Source organism: Aquarana catesbeiana, linkage group LG06 (assembly GCF_042186555.1).
Source record: "Aquarana catesbeiana isolate 2022-GZ linkage group LG06, ASM4218655v1, whole genome shotgun sequence".
NCBI lineage: Eukaryota > Metazoa > Chordata > Amphibia > Anura > Ranidae > Aquarana > Aquarana catesbeiana.
In genome coordinates this window covers 187414042-187437394 of record NC_133329.1, presented here as the reverse complement: position 1 = coordinate 187437394, position 23353 = coordinate 187414042, and the positions used below count along the sequence as shown (strand labels likewise).

The 23353-nt window shown below is 45.8% G+C and overlaps 1 protein-coding gene across 3 annotated transcripts in view; it reads left to right on the top strand.

Annotated features, from left to right (window-relative positions):
• Positions 1-23353, top strand: part of SNX29 (sorting nexin 29) — a 2112233-nt gene that overhangs the window by 1168829 nt on the left and 920051 nt on the right. For all 3 annotated transcript variants that reach the window (XM_073591167.1, XM_073591166.1, XM_073591168.1), the window contains one exon: positions 5030-5093. In XM_073591167.1, coding sequence (XP_073447268.1) covers positions 5030-5093 — 64 coding nt within the window. The remainder of the gene's footprint in view (positions 1-5029; positions 5094-23353) is intronic.

Sequence of the window (23353 nt, the reverse complement as noted above, 5' to 3'; positions counted from 1 at the left end):
TTGAAGAGTAGGCTCTTTACATTGTCTGAACAATCTAAGAGGTGACTGAACGTGTTGATGCTGACTGACCCTTCCTTAAGCCATGCTGGAACCAAGTACATATTTCAGTTTTCCTGAATGAAAGGGTAGCTACCAAGCAGGTCACCAGCGTTAGCTCAACCTACAGGGGATGTGGTTCCCACTCAACCCAGAAAGACAGGAAATTGACTTCCTGGTTAAATTGGAAGGAGAAAGACACCCCATGGATAAAAGCAGTCTGGAGTTTTAGGACTATTCTGTTCTGTCCGGGTATAATGTTAAGTGAGGCTCCTTGAGTGCAAAGCCTGTAGTTCTGACATCCTTCTTCACAGAGGTTGTAGCAACCAGAAATACGGCCTTTAGGGTTTGCAGAGTGTAGTCAATTCTGTAGGATAGAAATGAGTCTTTGATAGATAGTCTTTGATAGAAATGGGGACCATAAGCAAGTTCCACAAAGGGAACAATGGTTTCCTTGGAGGCCTTTAACTTCATGCAAGCCTTTTAAGAATTGCATCAATTAGGGTTAAGGACTCCTTAAACCCCTGCAAGTGTAGACAAAGGTGAACTTCAAACTTTAAACATATTCAAACCTAGGCCCCTATTCAGCCCCACTTGTAAGAACTGTGGAACCTTGGCTGGTTTAGGTGATAAAGTACTCCAGGCTTTTGCTGTGTGAGATCTGCATCATTTTCCCATATTCTTAGGTAAATCTTCATGAAGACCTTTTGGTTTGACACAAGGTAGGCATTACCTGCACTGAGCATACTTGACTTGGTAGCCAATGCCTCAACTTCCATGCCGTCAAAAGTAGTCTCTTGGAGCTGGATGGCAAAACTGTCCATGAGAGAGCGAATCTGTCATCACTGGAAGGGGCAGTGGTGATTCAATGCTTAAGAGTAGGAGAGAGAGAGAGAGAGAGAGAGAGACACTAGAACCTCCTAAGCCAAAATGGTACATTTGCAATTATTGATACAGGAAGCTCCACTGACAGCCTAAGAATTCTACCCTTCCACTGCTGCCTAGGCACAGTACAAATCTTGCTCCTCTTGCTAAAAGGAGTGAATGACAGAAGTGCTTTGAACACTACTCGGTTCAAGAAATTCAATACTATTCCTCATAAGCTTAACATCCCATGACCTTAAGCAGCCTGGTCTTTGAAATGAGTCCCCCAACCTTTCTAGCTGGGGTCTGATGTGATAATGTTCCATCTGAAAATAATTGGTCAGTTACGAAGAGCCAAGGATATTCTGGCACTGTTCTGCTGGAAGAGACTTCACTCCCAAAGTACCTTTGGCTTTCTCTATCAGAGGATGGAAATTCCCTTGAGGAGGAATTGGGACAAGTAGGTGTCTGATAAACCTACAGGAGAATCCAGTCTCCCAGATTTATGAATATTATAATTGATTGGAGGTTTTCCATCTTGCACGACTAACTTCCTGTGCTGCTTGTCAATTTTTATTTTTTTTTTTAAACTTTAGCACTGGGCACAGATTACCTAGTTTTCATTTTTGCTAGGAACAGGTGAACCAAATCCTCATCTCCCATGGGTAACTGGAACTTTCATGATTGCTCTTTTTTTTTTTTTTTCTATCCAGCTACAAACGGGAACAGAATTTTTTACTTTCCCATCAACTCTGGTAGCCTGGCTGACTGGAAGAGATTGAAAGGTGGACTTCCCACCTGTCAATGTTATATGATCGGTATGCTCACTGAATTATGCCCCTGCATGGGTGAGTTTGTCATGTTATACTTTTTCGATAAAAATTATTGTACCAGAAAAGTGGCCCTCCCTTAAACAATGTCACACCAATATAGCTGATATGGCCCACTGATCCTGAAGTTTTTCCCTCCAGGTGTGTGCATAAAGCTTTGCACAGGCACCCCCTGGATTAGTGCACCCTTAAAAAGGGACTTCCACTGTTCTCCTAAGACAGGAGCCTTAGAGCTTTAAGGCTTCAATAATGAAGATTGGGTACTTCTCCGGTTTGTTTACTAATCTTTTTCCCGGTCCGTAGGATCTTGCCTCCTGGTGTCTACTTGGCAGTCGCCACCTGTATGCTGGACCTTTGAATTTTCTGTTTTTTGTCAGATAATATTCGCCCTGACCTGCTAATGGTCACCCTTGAGGTAGCTGTATCCTGTCTACTCCCAAATAGATTGGATCTGTGTTCTGCACCATTTTTTTTTTGGCGGGATCCTTCAGCCATAATGCACTCCTTGCCGTGACCGCGGGGAACACCGCTCTTGAAAAACATCAATGTCTGACACATCCACCACAGAGTATGCCACCAATTTCAGCTCTTACAAAGCTGTTACCACTTTGTCTCTTCACTTCCCCCAGACGGGCTTATTTAAAGGGTTACACCACTTTTTTTTTTTTTTTTGGGCTGCAGTTTTCTGTAAATTGCAATTAAACATGACCATCTGGAGGTGCTCTGCACACAGAATGTGTACATAACACCCCCCTAAACATAATTTCCCAGAAGTCTGCACCAAGATAAAAGTCAGATTCCTTGGCATCCACCACAATAAAAATTTAATTTTTGATAAAATACTCCCAAAAGGGAATCACGTCTAAAGGGATGCAGACCCTGCCACTTTCCTCAGAGTCCTGCAGGTAAAGCAGCTGGTTGACAATTATGAAACCACTCCCATTAAGACTCATTCAGTACATGAGCTGGTTATTGCTGGTGTGCCAGCACCTGCAGATGCTATAGTATGAAGTAGCACTTCAGATCTAGATCTAATTTTCGGACTAGAGCCTCCTTGAATGTGCCATGTCTTGCCAGCTACATTCATGATGCATCCATCATCGGAGAAGACTGCAGCAGTTTGACCTCTAGCTTTTTCAGGGTATACAGTTTTGACAGCCTGTTTATAAGGGCATCTTTCTCTGACCCCTTCAAATCTTCCTGGATTAACTCTTCCAGTTGTTCAGTGAAGGAAATTAGTACTTTCTAACCTTGTGGAGAGTTTTCTACTTCAACCCAGGCAATTGCGTCCTTAGCGGTCCTTGCAAAAAAAAGTCTCCATTGGGCAATCTTCAAAGCTTGTGCAAGCTTTCCTATTTGGACACCACCTACTGGTTCTGGTTGGAAGTGCTAGGCAATTTATGCACTGTAGCTTGTCAAGCAATGACTTTCCATCATGAATGCAGCAACCATTAGGGCTAGTAATCTGTGGTGTTCGTAAACGGGGAGCAAACAAAATAAGAGGTGAGAAGATGACATTGATCAATGTTGCCTGTATGTCTGTGCTTTGAACGGTGACTGTTCTGGCTTTTAGCAGGATCTCTTCACCTTGAGGTCCTTGCAGGGCTGTATAGTGCTTGCTCCAGGCAGATTTGATATACTAGCTTGGCAGGCAAAAGACCTTCCACCACAAATGCAGTGACTATTAGGGCTGGTAACTTGTGATGTTTGTAAAGGGGGAGCAATGATAATGAGGGGTGAGTTGATGAGTTTAATCAACATTGCCTCGATGTCTGTTCTTAGATGGTGACTTTGTCTTGACTGTCAGAAGGCTCCCTCCATCTTGAAGTCCTTTTAGGACTATAGATGTTGGCTCTCTTTTTCTCAATCTTCACTACTTACCTAATCCCTATACCTTAAAAGCAATGAGTGGTCTGGCTGGACAGTGTTTCCAATAGAAACAGAGCAAAGCAGCAGACTTAAAATGAAAAACAGCATAAGCTAAGTCTCCACTATTGCGACCTGAAAGTCGCAAGATTTTGCTGCAATTTGATGCGATTTGAAGCAATGCCTGTGTATTCTTAAGGTCTATGAACAAAGATATGAACGGTACTCATTGGAAATCATGGGGTATGGCTTGTCATGCAACTTTGCAGTGACAAGCCGCACTAGTGGAAACTGAGCCCAACACAGTGATCCCAGAGCAAGCATAGAAAAGGGGATAGGAAGAGCCCAGGTGAAGGCCATAAAGAGCACAATGATCCTAGAGCAACACTGAGAAGGAGATAGGAAAAACACAAGTGAATGCCATAAAGAGGGAAAACATACCTGCAAACAATGACCACATAAGCATCCAGCATGCATGAGTAGAGAGCTCCACCATTTGTTGCCCAAAAATGCCATAAAACCATTTAGAACTCACATTTGCCATTAGCGATGATATCAGTGCCTGAGCATGATCAAATCACCATCCTGGAAAAGCTCTAACCAGGAAACACAGAGGCCGCATCACTTCCTGCCTCATGCTCAGAGTGTACTTGCACTGCTGCAGCCATCTTGGAAATGGCAAATGCCCATAACACAGAGAAAAGAAATAAAAAGCATATGGAAAGCAAAAGGAAACGCTGTCACTTACGTCAAAGCTTGTTTAAAGCTGTCTTTGAGAAGCCTGCAGCACCAGAATGGGGCTCCAACCATCTAGCTCATTTAGAGGCTGTACAGGAAGGATTCTGCCCAGGAGAGGCTGAAATATGCCCCCCAGACCACCAGAATGGGGCTCCAACCATATAGCTTCGTTTAGAGGCTGTACAGGAAGGACTTCCACCCAGGAGAGGCTGAACCTGGCTGGAGCGACAAGCGGTAAGGGATACCTTGCGACTCCAGTCTTGATCAGGTGAGGGAAAAAAAGGAGAATGCTGTGAGCCGGGTCTGTCTTTGATTTATAGTTATCCAGTCCTATCAGGTTGTGGGGGCGGAGTCACAACCCATATGTATGCTGCCATAATGCACCAGGAAAGTCAGTTTTAAAAGAGCACATACTAAATTATACCCACAGAATAGTCTGTCTACATAAACATTCAATATACAGTATATAGTGGCAGGTCCACAGCCACGTCCCTAGTTATCACATAGCAATGAGCAAAACTTAGGCAATTTGGGAAACAAGAGATATTTTTGGAGCCTATACACATATAAGAGAACAGAAAATGTTATTTATTTTCCTGGTTGCTTTTTTTTTTTTTTTTTTATTTCATATTGTTAAAAGGCAGGTTTGTATTGTGCAAGTTTTATTCATTTTGTGTTATGCTTATTTTTTCTAGGTGAACTTCGGCAGGCTTCTGTTATTTTGAAGAACAGAAAGGATGAATTAGAAGAGCAAAACATGTATGTGCTTAATGGAAATGCTAATTGTTTGTGTTGCACAGTTTTGTATGTCACTGCTGCTAACAAATCTGTGGCGATTGTTTACTTAATGACGTGAACTAGGGTGAAATTGTTCAGATAGAAGTGACAGCAGCAGAGAGGAGAGAGTCTGGAGAAGGTGAAGCCGGTGCTGTGCTCTCCTCCTCTTGTCATAATGGGGCTCCTCCATATAGCAGATGACACAGAATCACTCTTACATTGGACCGTACATAGTTTGATTACCCGTCCTATCCATATTCCCTGCTGCCAGGAGATGAGCAGTCCTTGGAAGACATATGGGACAGGTAATCAGACTGTGTGTGTCCAGTCTGATGTAAGAGCGATCCTGTGTCATATGCTACATGGAGGTGCACTGTTATGACAGGAGCAGGAGATTACAGAACAGCCTGCACCTCCTCCTGGCTCTTTAGCAATTTCACACCTATACCTTTTGGGGGAGAGGGGATTGTACTGGGAACACAATGGGGGAAGGGGAGGGGGTGATAATCATTTGTTCTTGGGATGAGAGGTTTGTGGAGGAGGGGAAATGGGAAGCTATTTGTGCTGGTAAGGAAAATTTGGGTAGGGAGCATTTTGGCTAAGTTACATATTTACATAGTTAGTAAGGTTGAATAAAGACACCAGTCCATCCAGTTCAACCTGAGAGTGTTGGTATGTGTCTACAATTGGCCCTAACCCTGTACATCCCAAACTCACATCAATCCCTACCCTCAATCCAAGGACCCCAATTCATATACTAGGGCCAATGTTGGACAGAAGCCAATTAACCTACCTGCATGTCTTTGGAATTGGGGGATTTGACCCCCTGTACCCTGCCCTGCAGACCCCTTGTCCTCTACCCTACTGACCCCTTGTCATCTACCCTACTGACCCCCTGTCCTCTACCCTACTGACCCCTGTTATATATATACTCCTGACCCCTGTACACTGCCCTTCTTGACCCCCTTTCCTCAGCCCCGCTGATCCCTGTTCTCTGGCCTTATGACCTCTACATATTGCCCTACAAACTAATGGCCCTATCCTCTGTCCTACTGATCCTCGGTACACTGCCCTACTGACCCCTATACACTGCCCTGCTGACCTCGAAATCCTCTACCTCCGTGAAATTTTTTAATGCACTCCCACATAAGAACTAGATCCGACCCTATCATTACCAGACAAATTGTTCCCCATTACCTGTAAATGGGTACTTTTGAGACAAATTAGAACAGCCATTCTCAACCAGGGTTTCTCCAGAGCTTGCTAGGGTTCCTTGAGCTGTGGTAATTTACATTTTATCTGATGATGCCTTCATATTTCAAGGTTCATCTGCACTTGGAAGAGCCAGTAGCATAACATCAATGATCGCTAACTGTAAGGGTGGCATTCTAACCCCCGCTGTAAGAGGGGGCATCCTTCCTACTGACCACCACTGTAAGGGGCATTTTCCTAATGATTCCCAATAAAGTGGATATTTCTTCTTGACAAATCCCGCAAAAAACATCTTTCTGCATTTAAACTTTAAAACAAGCTTTGCTGCATGTAACAACCAATAATATTCCAGTTATTATTCTTCTAGTGCAGTTTATTCAAAAATGAGAAAATAAATATTGGTAGTTCCTACATGTTTTTGTTCCTCAAGAGCTAGTGCGGAAATCTTGTAACATCTGCTTGGTGTACAGAAGAACATTTTAAATTTGCCTATTGTACAGAAGATGAAAAACGGTAGAATCAAGTGGATTGTCCAGCGTCACCCACGATATTTTAGTTTTGTGTGGTTATTGCTATGATATACAAATTACTTGTATATCTCAACTGTGGTAACTAACAGCCCACCAAAATTTCCAGTCCTGTTCTATGGCCAGGTCAAAGCTAAATAATGGTATCGCACTTTCCCAATAGTTTCTACAGTATGTAGCACCCCTGACCTCAAAGGCATATTTGGAACCCCCAGAGACAGGGTGGGCTGGAATTTCACCCCACGAGTCCATGGCAAATGGTTGGGAATGAAAGACACTGGGTATTAGTCACTTTAAAAAATATGAAGGGGGGAGAGAAGGAAGCGCCAGCTCAGTGCAGAGATTAAAAGTTAATTTATTGCACAAGATAGAATGCACTTACAGGATGCAAGTTGGTATCAGGCTCAGTCAGATGCAGGGGATGGGGGGGTTCTATCCCAATCAGTCTAGCTAACTAGGCCTGTAGAAGGAGCTGGAGCTCCGAGCACGTAGCCTGCCTGTCTCCCCGTCTGTTCTCGTCCATCCGGTGACGTAATTTCTGCCCCCATTCCATACTGGTTTGCTTCCTGGTGGCCACAGGACACCCAGAGAGCCTGCGTCTAGATGCTACATCCCTGCGGATGGCACTTTAATCCGATGGACTGACTGGGGTAGAACCCCCCTTCCCTGCACCTTACTGAGCCTGATACCAACTTGCATCCTGTAAGTGCATTTTATCTTGTGCAATAAATGAACTTTTAATCTCTGCACTGAGCTGGCGCTTTCTTCTCTCCCCCCCCCTTCTGGTCTTTCACACAGAGCTGGCAAAGCTCTAAGGACAGCTACTGCTTTTAAATCCATTTTACTGAACAGTACTATCTGTAACTGTATTATCATTGATGGACTGTATGTATATATACCAACTGTATATACTATATGAACTTACTTTTTAGTATCATGGGGCTTCCATTATGCCTATTCAGCAACTGACCTTGCGCCACAAACATTGTCTTTTAACTTTGAAAAATAAACTATATTTATTTGGCAGCAATTGATCTGAAAGGGGACTTAATTTAGGGCAGGGGTGCTCAACCCGTGGCCCATGCTACCCTCTGGCCCGTTACCTCAAATCAGGGCAGTGCATGCCCATGTTCTGGGATAACAGGTTGGCAAGCCCAGATCACAATCAACGGGTTGCAGACCCGCAACCCTAGAACACCAGAGTACATGGAGACGGCGCCAGTAGTGGAGGAAGCAGACAACCGCCAAGGGTACAGGAGCCACTTCCTCTGTAGCATTGGCTCTTGTCACAGTAGCCTGGAGATCAAAGCCAGCAGAAGCTGGAGGAGGAAGAGGTCAATGTTTTAAACATCACATACACTGGACTTTTGCAATGGGCATATATAAAACGTCCTCCCAGAATTCCCCTCTCGCGCGCCCGCTGGGGCGCGCATCCGAACACATCCGTGACCGCCGGGTCCTCAGGACCCGGCGCATCACGGATCCCGGTAAATGGCCGCTGATCGCGGCCATTTACCATGTGATCGCGGCGTTAAATGACGGCGTGATCACATGTAAACAGACCGGCGTCATCTGATGACGCCGGTTCCTCTCCTCCCCTCCTGTGTACCGATTGGTACACTGTGAGTGGAGAGGGAGATGGATGGATGGCTGCAGCGCTGTGGGCTGGATGTGTAGTGCCCACAGCGCTGCACAGAGACATCCAGCCATCCATCCATCCATGCTCAGCCATCCCTAACGCTCTGCAATGCTGTGCAATACTGTGCAATGCTGTGCAGCTACAGGCATCATTCAGATATCAGCTTTTTCAGCCGGCGATTCCCTACACCATAAGAACGATCATAGCGGCTGTTCCACTGCTTGATCGTTCTTACAGGAGGCAAGAGGGGATGTACCCCCCTCCCACCGCCCTCCGGTGCTTCTACCGACTCACCACTACGATCGAAGCCAGGATCGTTTTTTTTTTTTTTTAAATTTCAGGCTTCCCAGCCTAGAGGTGAGATGTGGGGTCTTATTGACCCCATATCTCGCTGTAAAGAGGACCTGTCATGCCATATTCCTATTACAAGGGATGTTTACATTCCCTGTAATAGGAATAAAAGTGGTCAAAAAAATTTTGGGGGGGAAAAAAGCATCAAACTAAAATAAATAAAGTAAAATGAACAATAAAAAAAAAAAAAAAAATTTTAAAGCGCCCCTGTCCCTGTGTGTTCGCATGCAGAAGCGAACGCATACGTAAGTCCCGCCCACATATGAAAACGGTGTTCAAACCACACATGTGAGGTATCGCTGCGATCGGTAGAGCGAGAGCAATAAGTTTGGCCCTAGACCTCCTCTGTAACTCAAAACATGTAACCAGTAAAAAATTTTAAAGCGTCGCCTATGGGGATTTTTGAGTAGCAAAGTTTGGCACCATTCCACAAGCACGTGCAGTTTTGAAAGGTGACATGTTGGGTATCTATTTACTTGGCGTAACTTCATCTTTCACATTATGCAAAAACATTGGGCTAACTTTACTGTTTTGGTTTTTGTAAAGCACAAAACAGTTTTTTTTCCAAAAAAAAGCGTTAAAAAAATTGCTGCGCAAATTGCTGCGCAAATAAAAAGTTGCAACGACCGCCATTGTATTCTCTAGGGTCTTTGCTACATGTAGGAGAGAAATGTCAGAATTGGCCTGGGCACTCCAGAACGCCTGAAGGTGCTCCCCTGCATGTTGGGCCTCTGTATGTGGGCACGCTGTGTAAAAGTCTCACACATGTGGTATCACCGTACTCGGGAGTAATAGCAAAATGTGTTTTGGGGTGTAATTTGTGGTATGCATATGCGGTGTGTGAGAAATAACCTGCTAATATGACAATTTTGTGAAAAAAAAAAAAAGTAAGAAAAAAAAAACTTGATTTTGCAAAGAATTGTGGGAAAAAATGACAACTTCAAAAAACTCATCATGCATCTTTCTAAATACCTTGGAATGTCTTCTTTCCAAAAAGGGGTAATTTGGGGGGTATTTGTACTTTTCTGGCATGTTAGGGTATAGATAGGTAGATATTCGCACCATAGCTTTTGGACTCTATAACTTTCACAAAGACCAAATAATATCCACCGATTTGGGTTATTTTTACCAAAGATATGTAGCGGTATAAATTTTGGCCAAAATATATGAAGAAAAATTAATAATTTGCAAAATTTTATAACAGAAATGAAGAAAAATGTATTTTTTTTACAGATTTTTCGGTCTTTTTTCTTTTATAGCGCAAAAAATAAAGAACCCAGCGGTGATTAAATACCACCAAAAGAAAGCTCTATTTGTGTGAAAAAAAGGACAAAAATTTCATATATATACAGTGTTGCATGACTGAGTAATTGTCATTCAAAATGTTAGAGCACCAAAAGCTGAAAATTGGTCTGGTTAGGAAGGGGGTTTAAGTGCCCAGTTGTCAAGTGGTTAAACTATAATTCTACCACTTTAGAAAACTCTGGTTCAGCCACATTTCTTGAGAATGCTATACATTAATCTTCAGGAAGGATTGCCATTGAACTGAAAATAATCCAGAGAGGGGCAACACAATGAATACGTTAGGTGGAGGATCTCAGTTATGAGGAAAGGCTACAAAAATTACATTTATTCTTTTTAGTGAGGATGCATTTAAGAGGGGATATGATTGCAATATACAGTACTCTAAATGATAAGTAATATTTATAGAAAATTATTTCAGTTGGATGAGCAGCTGTTCAATTTTAAACTGTGTAATGATGTCAGCCGGGAGTGTAGATAAATTCAAAATACTTTTGGATGTGTTTCTTAGCAAACACAACACACAGGGATATGGAAATTGGTAGCAACATAAACACACACATGCAGGATGGACTGGTGTCTTTATTAAACCTCACCCACTATGCAGCTATATTATATTTAATGAGTCACTTCTGCTTAAAGCAGTTGTAAACTGCTAGGTGACTTTTTTTTTCCTGACTTGCAAGGTAAAGCCATAATGTGCTAGTATGCACCGCATACTAGCATATTATGTGAAACTTACCTGAAGACAAATGACAGCGCATCACTGGAGGCCGCTTCCATCTTCACCCGTCTTCCTTCCGAGTCTGCGGACTCCAGCTGTGTGACTGGTCGGACCTGTGATGATTTCACTCCCGCACATGTGCGAGTGAGCGTTTACAGCACAGGGTTCTGAAGGAAGGGCTCGGGTGGCCGTTCCTTCAGAGCACATGCGCCATTGACATCTTCGGCTGCATATACAGTATAGTAAATATCTCCTAAATGGTGCACAATACCTCCCAACCATCCCGGATTGCCCGTGAAAGTCCCGCTGTGGGTGGTCTATCCCGCGTCCCGGGCACCTTTATTTTGGGACAATACAATATCCTGGAATTGCCCCCTTGGCTGATATGATGCCCCCTAAAAAATGATGCCGCATTACCGCTGTCCCTCACTGCCTGCTGTATTAGTTCTGGCCGAGAACCGCTTTATTTCACCCCCAGACTGCCTGGCTCAGTGCCAAAACAACTGGTTGCTAGACACGGTCCGCCTGGTGTCTAACAACCAGTGACGTCACGACGAGGAGGAGAGCGGAGCCCCAGCATTCAGAGCGAGCCAGAGGAGGATTCCTCCTCGCGCCTAAGCTCCGCCCCGACTCCGGGTCTTCCCTCCAAGAAAGGTAGGAGAAATACTCCCTGCACTGCCCTGAGGGACGCTCATGGTCACTCTTCTCCCTCCCATACACTGCCCCCCTCCAGTCATGCTGTACAGTCCCCCCATACTGCCCTCCACTACCCCCCCATTATACTGCCCCCCTCCCATTATACTGCCCTCCACTGCCACCCTCCCATTATACTGCCCTCCACTAACCCCCCTCTCATTATACTGCCCTCCACTACCACCCCTCCCATCATACTGCCCTCCACTAACCCCCCTCCCATTATACTGCCCTCCACTACCACCCCTCCCATCATACAGCCCTTCGCTACCACCCCTCCCATCATACTGCCCTTCGCTACCACCCCTCTCATCATACTGCCCTCCACTACCACCCCTCCCATCATACTGCCCTCCACTAACCCCCTCCCATTATAATTCCCTCCTCTACTACCCCTCCCATTATACTGCCCTCCACTACCACCTCCTCCCATCATACTGCCCTCCACTGCCACCCCTCCCATCATACTGTCCTCCACTACCTCCCCTCCCATCATACTGCCCTCCACCCCATCATACTGCCCTCCACTGCCTCCCCTCCCATCATACTGCCTTCCACTGCCACCCCTCCCATCATACTGCCCTCCATTGACACGCCCTCCCATCATGCTGCCCTCCACCCCATCACACTGCCCTCCACTGCCACCCCTCCCATCATACTGCCCTCCACTTCCATCAACTCCCATCAAAACTGTAAAAAAAACTCTAAAAAATAAAATTGTAAAATAAAATATAATGGTAAAAAATAATAAAAAAAATAAAATAACAAAAATTAAAAAACTACTGATCCTGTCCACTGCCCTACTGATTATGTCCACTGTTCTACTGGCCATGTCTACTGCTCTACTGAACACGTCCACTGCCCTACTGACCACGTCCACTGCCCTACTGACCACGTCCACTGCCCTACTGACCACGTCCACTGCCCTACTGACCACGTCCACTTCTCTACTGACCATGTCCACTGCCCTAATGACCATGGCCACTGCCCTATTTACCACGTCCACTGCCCTACTGACAATATCCACTGCCCTACTGACCATATCCACTGCTCTACTGACCATGTCCACTGCTCTACTGACAATATACACTACCTTACTGACCACGTTCACTGCCATACTGACCACGTCCACTGCTCTACTGACCAGGTTCACTGCCCTACTGACTGACACCATTCACAGTCCACACTGATACCACTGGTGGAACTACCAGCAAAGGTTGCACTTGCGACTGGGCCCTGGCCTTCTGCCATCATGGTGGGGCCCAAGACTGCAGGACTGCACAACATGTGAAAGGGATCCACTGTGGGACCATGAAGGGTGGTAGGATCAGTGGGAAGGGCTCTGGGCTCAAAGGGAATGGCCCAGGCCAGAGGTCGGGGGGCCCTTCATGGTTTCTTGCACCAGGGCCCTGAAGATTCTAATTACGCCTCTGCAGCACCCTGTATATAGCTCATCCCAGTACCCTGCACCCTGTATATAGCTCATCTCAGAACCCTGCACCCTGTATATAGCTCATCCAAGAACCCAGCACCCTGTATATAGCTCATCCCAGAACCCTGCACCCTGTATATAGCTCATTTCAGAACCCTGTACTCTGTACATAGCTCATCCCAGAAGCCTGCAATCTGTACATAGCTCATCCCAGAACCCTGCACTCTGTACATAGCTAACCCCAGAACCCTGCACTCTGTACATAGCTAACCCCAGAACCCTGCACTCTGTACATAGCTAACCCCAGAACCCTGCACTCTGTACATAGCTCACCCCAGAACACTGTACTCTGTACATATCTCATCTCAGAACCCTGCACTGTGTACTTATCTCATCCCAGAACCCTGCAGTCTGTATGCAGCTCATCCTAGAACCTTTTACTCTGTACATAGCTCATCCCAGTACCTTGCACCCTGTATATAGCTCATCTCAGAACCCTGGACCCTGTATATAGCTCATCCCAGAACCCCGCACCCTGTACATAGCTAATCCCAGAACCCTGCACTCTGTACATAGCTCATCCCAGAACTCTGTACATAGCTCATCCCAGAACACTGCACTCTGTACATAGCTCATTCCAGAACCCTGCACTCTGTACATAGCTCATTCCAGAACCCTGCACTCTGTACATAGCTCATCACAGAACCTGCACTCTGTACATAGCTCATCCCAGAACCCTGCACTCTGTACATAGCTCATCCCAGAACCCTGCACTGTGTACTTATCTTATACAAGAACCCTGCACTGTGTACGCAGCTAATCTCAGATCCCTGCACTCTGTATGCAGCTCATCCCAGATCCCTGCACTCTGTATGCAGCTCATGCCAGAACCCTGCACTCTGTACATAGCTCATCCCAGAACCCTGCACTCTGTATGCAGCTCATCCCAGAACCATCCCAGAACTCTGCACTCAATTGAGTTGTTGTCGTCACCCCTTACCTGTAGTTTCACCACATCAGGAACTTAGAGTCTATATTGGGCCTTGCGCCCACCAATGTATACACCAGTCACTAAGGCTGGCCATACACTATACAATTTTCCTATTCAATTTACTTTAGATTTACCTTCAACTATGTAGTGCAAGGGTTTGCCTGATTGCATACAAATTGAAAGGGTTTAGGTCTGACCTCATATTATATGGTTTTGGTAAATCTAAAGGAAAGTTGAACAAGAAAATTGTATAATGTATGGCCAACCTTAGTTCTTTTTCCAATGCTTTATTACAAGACAACTTGAAAGAAGTAGCAGTAAAGAGGTTGAAGGGGAGTTGCAGATACCTTTTTGTAGCAGATCACTTACAGACTCTTCAGAATAAAGGACGAAAAACAGTTTTCTCTCTGTAAATCTTGTATGGCTGGGTAGATCTCTGCCACAGATCTAGCAAGCTGCAAAATGTCTGGACAAGCCTCTCTCAAAGGCTTAGCAGCCAGCATACGCCTGGATAAGTCTCTCTCACAAACTTAGCAGCCAGACAGTTAGTTACCTTGACTGAATTGTAGAACAGCTTCCAGTACCAGAACCTTTAAGCCGACCCGGCGATACTGTAAGGGTAGGTTAGAGATAGGTGCGTCCTCCAAGTAAGTCACCAGGCCCTTCTGAGAGACCAGCCTTCATCTTGGCTCTCTCCAGCAAGGGTCCTCCCCTGGGTCTCCTCAGCTTGGCTCGGCTTCTTCCTAGCAGGCAAGACAGCCTAAGGACCACCTCTGCGGTAGTAGGCCCCAGACAGGTTTCCGGGCTTACTTGCACAGCTGCAGTGACGCAGCCCTCCAGCCTGGAGGGCCACGAGGTAAGAACTGATCCCTAGCACATGGCATCTGTCCCATAAATATTCTCCCCCAGAATGCACAGCGGCAAAATCCTCCCAATGGGCTGTTTCTGAAAGAAGAATATTCATTAAAGTTACACTAAGTTATTATTCACACACTGTCCCATGGCACCAATGACACCTACTGGCAACAGTGGGAACTGCACAACCAAGTCAATTCCAGAACAGATCCAGTAAACTATATACATTCAATCTGAGCTGTTTACAGCTTAGCCAAAAACTAAATTTAGCTGCGAGTGTGTATATATGTGTATATATATATATATATATATATATATATATATATATATATATATATATGTATGTATATATATATATATATATATATATATATATATATATATATATATATATATAATATAGCTCTGGTAGATTTGCGATCTACCATAAGTTAGGTAAATTTAGTAACTTGTTCGTTAAAAAGGTTAAGTTTGCCTCTGTTCCAGCTTGGCTGACGTTGTGTGTGTTTCCAAACTGACCGGTGGGTGTCGCTGTTATCACTGGTCAGTGTTGGAAGGGCAACGTGTCGGAGCGTATGGATGCTCTTCTGTCCCGGAGACAACCCGGTGGAGGTGGTCCTCCGAGTTGCATTCTGGGCGAGGGTATTTATGGGACAGACGCCATATTGTGGGGTTAATTTTACAGCCACCTGCTGGCCCTCCTGGCCAACAGGTATGCGTTAGAGAGCAATCTCGTTCCGGAGGCCCACGTCGCTATGGCGCAGGAGTGGGCCCAGAAGCTTGTCTGGGGCCTACCACAGCAGCCGAGGAATGGTCCTGAGCTGTCTATCCTGAGTGAAGAAGCTGGACAACCGAGGAGATCCCAGGGGAGGACCCGTCATGGAAGGATCACGCGGCGTGCTGGTCTGGAGAGGGGCCTGGTGACTCGATTGGAGGACGCATCCTAAAGTAACTATACAGCATAGTGTTGCCGGGTTGGCTTAAAGGTTCAAGCACTGTGACTGACGTTCACTACAGAAAGACCGGTACATCCTGTGGCAGTGGATCGTACAGGTTTATTCCAAACAAGTCTGTGGCAGAGACTTTTGTTCGTGCTACGTACTGGCTGCTAGGCTAGTGAGAGAGGCCTATCCAGGCGAGCAAAGAGTGTGTCCCATGAGGGGAGCGCATTCTATTACAATATTCAAATTCTACCAGGACATTTGTCAAGAACCTTACAGGAAGATATTTGAGTTTCTTCTGCAGTTTCCCTTCTGCCTCTTTCCTGCTACTTCCTTAGTAAATCGTTTAATAAAGCATTGAAAACGTACTCAAGTGTTGGTGCATGTATCGTCCAGAGGTAAACTCAACGGAACCCTAGACCCGGTGCCGGTAAAACAGAGGGAAGGAGAGTGAAGGTAACAAGCCGCTTAAACCAGCAGCTCCGCCGAGAGTTATTGCTACATGTGGGGGCGTCATCCGGGATTTGTTGACCGTCAATTCTCGCAACCCAGAGAAGTGTTTTACCGGGAGTTTACAGAGAGAGCTGGACTTTGAAAAAATGTCTTCAGGAAGAGAAAGGGTTAAACTGCAGGACTTTAATTCTAAATGCGTAGACGGCGGGCGCCAGTGAAGGCACGGGAGCTACGTGACCAGAAGAACAAGTGGGAGGAGCCTACCCTACTTGCTACCGTGTGGGACTCGTGTATGTGTTTGGCGCCAGAGGAAAAGAGAGGCCTCGTGATCGTGCTGAGAAGATCAGAGTGTGGCCATGTCTTTTCCGGCGATGCAGCCAATCATGGGACCGAGAATGTTCCCTGCAAGCACCGTGATGAATGCTGTGCTATCTGGAACTCTGCTTACAGATACTGGAGTTCGTTTGAAGCCGCAGGGGAGGTTTGTCCTGTAAACCTCAGGAGATATTGAGGGACTGGGTATGATCTGCCACCGATGTGAAGGATTGGCCATACATCTCCGTCCGTTTGGCCGATGTCCGCAATGTAGAGAGTACTTGTTTGTGGTGAAGCAACCTACCACGTCGCCCTGTGCTTATCAGATGGACTGGGCAACAGGTATCGCCACAGTAGAAGCTGCTACCGCGACAGAGAGAGAACGACAGGCCACCACTTCGCCTGTTGTTGCTGACAATGTTCCGGAAAGAGACACTGCTGCTGTCGTCTCATTAGGGGACATTACTTTGATTTCTGCGTCCACTACACCTACTCCTGTTGTACCTGTTCAAAGGAAGGTGGGATATGTGAAGGCTTCCCGCGGCCGTGGTCGAGGCCTACCCCAGAGGTTACCTAAACCGGAGCTACCAGAGTCAACGTCAGGAACGGGTAAGCCACTCATGGGGGATGTATCTGGGACTGTAATTAAATATATACCAGCGGAAGAGCTGGGAGATTCGGAAATAGAATCCATGTCGGATCTTTCCGGGGATGATGACCTATTTGAGACTATGTCACAAGAGCTGTTATGGTCACAAGGTGAAGATGTTGCCTCTGCTATGACTTTCCCTGAATGGACAGCCCTGAGTTCTGGGAAGACGTCACCCTGTGTGGAGCCACACAGTACTGTTACTGGGACTTTGCCAAAAGTTGCTAGTTCACTACAGACACCGGCTGGGTCTATGGTGAGCAAATCATTGGATTCCTGTGTACCGCCTGGTATGGGGAGGGACAGATCTTTGGCCAAACTTGCACACTTACAAAGAATGCTGAACAAGCGTGTAGCTGCCGAGTATGGTTTGGAGTTCCCCTATGTGCCCCAGAATATAATGCAGGTGATTGAAACTAATCGGGAACTTTGGTACAGTGAGGCTGTTTGGGACTACTTGTCTGTGCCTAAGCCCTTTCGAAAGACTGGATGTTCCGTTAAGATGGATGAGCGTTTTAGTGGATGTTTCATGCACTGGAATTTCGGTCGGCACATCTATGCTGACAAAGTGGTCATTTGCAGGCCCGGAAAAGATGATGTTATCTATTTCATCACCACCGTGGATAAAACGAGAAATCACTGACATTGCCAGATCCCTGGTTTTATTGGTGATTCTGGACAAAAGAACTTTGCAAGTAGTTAGCTAGTTAGTGTCAGTGTAAAGAAATCTGCGTGGTCAAGATTTACATATTCTGCTCAGTGTTTTAAATCCAAGGATTTCTTTTTGCTAGCCGGATTTTTCCTTTATTTGAAGAGATTATAGTACAGGGATGGACTCCTTAAGTTTATTCCGATATGGATATAAGGAAGAGAGGCTCATTTTCTCTAAAAATTAGGCTTTGCTCCTGATATTGTACAGTATATATGTGTGTGTTTAATATGTTTCCCTTTTCAGGAATTATTGGATCTCCTATCAAGCTGGGAGGCTTTTCAGCTAGATAGATAGTGAGGTTGTGTACAATCATAGGATGGTTTTGTTTGCGGCTGTGAACATAATGTTTTATAAATGTAAGTCTTATAATATCTTTCCACTGGCTTTTCCTCTCTCTTTGTCTATCCAAGTTATAAGAAACTCAAATACTTACTCCCAGGCTTGGGAGTTACTGTTATTGTTTTTGGACAGACGTTGGGGACAACGTCTATTATAGTGGGGGGAGTATGTAGCGCTGGTAGATTTGCGATCTACCATATGTTAGGTAAATTTAGTAACTTGTTCGTTAAGAAGGTTAAATTTGCCTCTGTTCCAGCTTGGCTGACGTTGTGTGTGTTTCCAGACTGACCGGTGGGTGTCGCTGTTCTCACTGGTCAGTGTTGGATGGGCAACGTGTCGGAGCGTATGGATGCTCTTCTGTCCCGGAGACAACTCGGTGGAGGTGGTCCTCCGAGTTGCATTCTGGGCGAGGGTATTTATGGGACAGATGCCATATTGTGGGGTTCGTTTTACAGCCACCTTTTGGCCCTCCTGGCCGACAGGTATGCGTTAGAGAGCAATCTCGTGGTCCTCCGTTCCGGAGGCCCACGTCGCTACGGCTCAGGGATGGGCCCAGAAGCTTGTCTGGGGCCTACCACAGCAGCTGAGGAATGATCCTAAGCTGTCTATCCCGAGTGAAGAAGCTGGACAACCGAGGAGATCCCAGGGGAGGACCCGTCGTGGAAGGATCACGCGGCATGCTGGTCTGGAGAGGGGCCTGGTGACTCGGTTGGAGGACGCATCCTAAAGTAATTATACAGCATAGTGTTGCCGGGTTGGCTTAAAGGTTCAAGCACTGTGACTGACGTTCACTACAGAAAGACCGGTACATCCTGTGGCCTAGGATCATACAGGTTTATCCCAAACAAGTCTGTGGCAGAGACTTTTGTTTGTGCTACGTACTGGCTGCTAGGCTAGTGAGAGAGGCCTATCCAGGCGAGCAAAGAGTGTGTCCCACGAGGGGAGCACATTCTATTATAATATTCAAATTCTACCAGGACATTTGTCAAGAACCTTACAGGAAGATATTTGAGTTTCTTCTGCAGTTTCCCTTCTGCCTCTTTCCTGCTACTTCCTTAGTAAATCGTTTAAAACGTACTCAAGTGTTGGTGCGTGTATCGTCCAGAGGTAAATTCAATGGAACCCTAGACCCGGTGCCGGTAAAACAGAAGGAAGGAGAGTGAAGGTAACACTCGGCACGTGGAGTGTGCGAACATGCTGGAGCTCATCCTTAGTGAAAACTGACAATTGTAATGTGTCAGATGCTATTGAGCCCCTTGGTCCCTCTGTGTCTCCTTGGGCGAATGTAGTCCTGCGAAGTCCCAGCTAGTGGAGCATATTTGAGGGGGATGGCTTGGCCAAGAGGCTAATAGCAATGCTGAAAGAAATTTCTGTAGCTAATAGTGGGGTGGATACTTTTGCTACTGAACAGCCTGTAGTCAGGAGTGCATTGGCTAGTCAGAAGGATCTGATAAGGGTGTGTACATGGCAGAGGTTTTGTCCACAGCCCAACAAATGAGTAGTGTTGTGTCAGAATGACAATGTACTTGATAAGGACTTGGAAAGGCTCAGTGTTACTGAGAATGGGTATGACACATGCATCGGGCAGTACTCCAGGGGATAGTGTAAATACCCACGCTATGGTAATGTGTAAATAAAATTAATATTAAATATATTAAATATTAAGGAGCTGCTGCTATCGTGTAAGTTAAAAAACCCCAACAAGATAATACAAAATATTTTAAACTTATCGCTGCTCTTAAGTATTAAATAAACTATAATTAAAGTGCTAATGAAATAATAAAGTTCATAATATTGCAATCATGAGTAAAAGTCCATCCATGCAAATAAAGTCTCAAACGTGTTCAGTTCCTGCTTGTGAGGATTCCAGTGCCACTCGGTGCTCCCCCCCGGGTCCCCACTCACCAGCAATAGGCTTTAAAACACAAGGTCTTTATTCTACATCAATGGCTTGGATATATCCTTCATGCTCCTCCAGTGGTTAGGTTTCCATTGTGATGATATAGGGGTGTAATATACCAAATAAAGAGAGCAATGTATAGCGTAATATTGCTTGGGTTTGTTATAAAATCCAAACAAATGCACTTACATCAAAGGGCATATAAGTAAAAAAACTTTGCCTTGGCGTGCTTTCAGCTGTCAATAGGTTTTGTTTATCTCGTCCCCGCTTGATGCGTTTCGCTCCTCCCACTGGGCATCTTCAGAAGCTGGGGGCACCCGTGACTGGCTGTATTTTATTTGTTAAGTCCCACCCACTGCACCCAAATCTCCTACTCCTCTCGCGGAGTACGATGACTAATTTTCTCACTTCTTCTGCCAGAAGTGTTACGGCCGCCATTTTGTGTTTTTACTTACTTCCTGTTTACACAGGAAGTTACCCAGCTGCCATGTTTGTACTCTGTGCTGAATACACTAACCCTATATTATGGGTCCCGTTTTTTTCCAGACTGCACCCTTCTTATATACAGTGGAACCTCAGATTGCGAGTAACGCGGTTTACAAGCGTTCGCAATATGAGCTATTTTAAAAAAATCCTCACTAACTTTGTGAGCGTCATCTTGTAAGACTAGCAGGATTCAAGCCACTGGGGTGTGCAGTACCACATGTGGCCAGAAATGCGGGGGCGCTGGTGACACTCAGAGACGCTCGGACACACTCGGAAATACTCCGTTCCTGAGTGTCTCCAAGAGTCTTCGAGTGTTTCTGAGTGTCTACGCTGCCCCCGCACCTCTGGCCACATGCAGTACGGCATATAGACAAGCAGTGGCTGTGGATCGGATTATTATTTCCTATGGGGAAATTCTGGAACGAATTATGCTCGTAATCCAAGGTATTACTGTATAATATTTTTAATATTACAATACCATATACCAGCTAAATGCCTAACATAAGCATTCAATAATTAATTAAATCTGCATAATCAATTCATTACTATGTATAATGCATAAAACATATAATTGTAACGAGCCCCTGCTCGCTCTGTTCCACTCTCCCGACACTCCTCTGTGGCTATTGAATCAGATTGCAGATCGCAAGGTCTGATGGTTTGGTCATCCTATACTCCGGGATTCGAACTACAGATATGTGCCGTTCTAATACAGTTGTGATAGCTCAGATCAAACACCAGGCAGGCTGTATGTAAGTTCAAACAGGAATCTCACTTTTATTGATGCACACAACACACTTTTATACACAGCAGCTTGAACACCATGCCCCCAACAACCACTTTCCTATTGGTCAATTGTAAAGTACACTGTAGTCTTCACTCAGGTCCTCTTGTCCATGCAAATGAGGACTTGAAACAGGGTCAGCAGAGAGTGGTCCGATAGCTTGAATAGGAGGACTGATATGTGTAATGACACAGAGAAGCCCCAGGGGGTAATTAAAGTACATAAACAAATGGTCAAACACAGAACAATGCCTTCCTTCCAGACCATGGAGGCGTCTGGAGGCGGTTAGCCTTAAGACAGGGCAGAAGACCCCCACTATGTAATAGAAGCAAAGGAGAAATACTTCAGTATTCCAAGCTTCATGACAATCCAGTATTCCAAGGTTCATGACAATACTCCCCCCTGGGAAACAGTCCAATAGCCACAGTGGGACCCCGAATGGGTGAACTCAAGGATGTTGGAAAAGTAGTCTTAAGGTTCCAGGTCCGTCTGCCGGGATAACCCATCCGCATTCCCGTTTTGAGGCCCTGGCCGATATTGTATGGTGAAATTGTACGGTTGCAAAGCCAGGCTACACCTTAGCAATCGGCCGTTCTCTCCCGCCACCCGGTTAAGCCATATCAAGGGATTGTGGTCCGTCATGACGGTAAAAGAGCGTCCATACACGTAGGGCTGCAATTTCTTTAAAGCCCAGACTAAGGCCGAACACTCTTTTTCCACGGCAGCATATCCAACTTCACGGGGTAACAACTTCCGGCTTAGATACGCCACCGGGTGCTCTTTCCGTCATCGCCAACTTGACTTAGTACGGCTCCAAGTCCGAACATGGAGGCATCTGTATGAATGACAAAGCGTTTGTTAGGATCGGGTGCCGCCAGTATGGGAGCTTGTGTTAGGGCGTTTTTTAACTGATGAAATGCTGTCTCGCACTCCGGGGACCACAGGACCGGTCTAGGGAGAGTCTTTTTGGTCAGGTCCGTCAGGGGTTTGGCTATGTCACTATAGTGGGATACAAACTTCCTGTAGTACCCTGCTGTCCCTAAAAATGCAAGTACCTGGGTCTTGGTTCTGGGAACTGGCCAGTTTAGGATGGCCTCGATTTTTGCAGGTTCTGGCCTCTGCTTCCCACATCCCACTCTATGTCCCAGATATTGCACCTCAGACATCCCGATATTACATTTGTCTGGCTTCAGGGTCAGGTTAGCGGCTCGGATTCTATCTAGCACTATTCCCTGGTGTCTAAGATGTTCCTCCCATGTCTGGCTATAGATTGCGATGTCATCAAGATATGCGCATGCAAAATCTTGCAGACCATCGAGGAGTTCATCTATCATTCGCTGGAAGGTAGCCGGAGCATTCTTCATCCCAAATGGGATGATGAAGGCCGACTTTGCAATTGCTTCCGCTTCCAAGGGAATCTGCCAGTAGCCCTTACATAAGTCAATAGTCGTCAGATAATGTCCCTGAGCTATTTTGTCCAGCAATTCGTCCACTCGGGGCATAGGGTAGGCATCTGTCACAGTACAGTCATTCAGTCGCCTATAGTCCACACAAAATCGGGTCGTGCCATCCCGTTTTGGGGCTAATACTACAGGGGAAGCCCAGGGTTTGCCGATGGTTCGATCACCCCTAACTCGAGCATCTCCCTAATCTCCGCTCTCATCCCTTCTTGCACTGCTCTGGGAATCCTATAGGCTGGTTGTCTCAGGGGCTTCTGCCCGGGGGTCTCTACCTTGTGCACAGCTATGTGAGTGTACCCAGGGAGTGCCGAGAACATCTCCTGCCGGTCCTGGAGTAATTCTCTGGCCTGTTCTTGTTCTTGGGATCTTAATTTATCTCCTAGCCGTATATCTTCCACACCCCTGGAACAGTTACTGATTTCGGGAATCTCCAGCATCGGTAGATATTCAGAGTCCCCGGTGGCAGGAGTGCATATG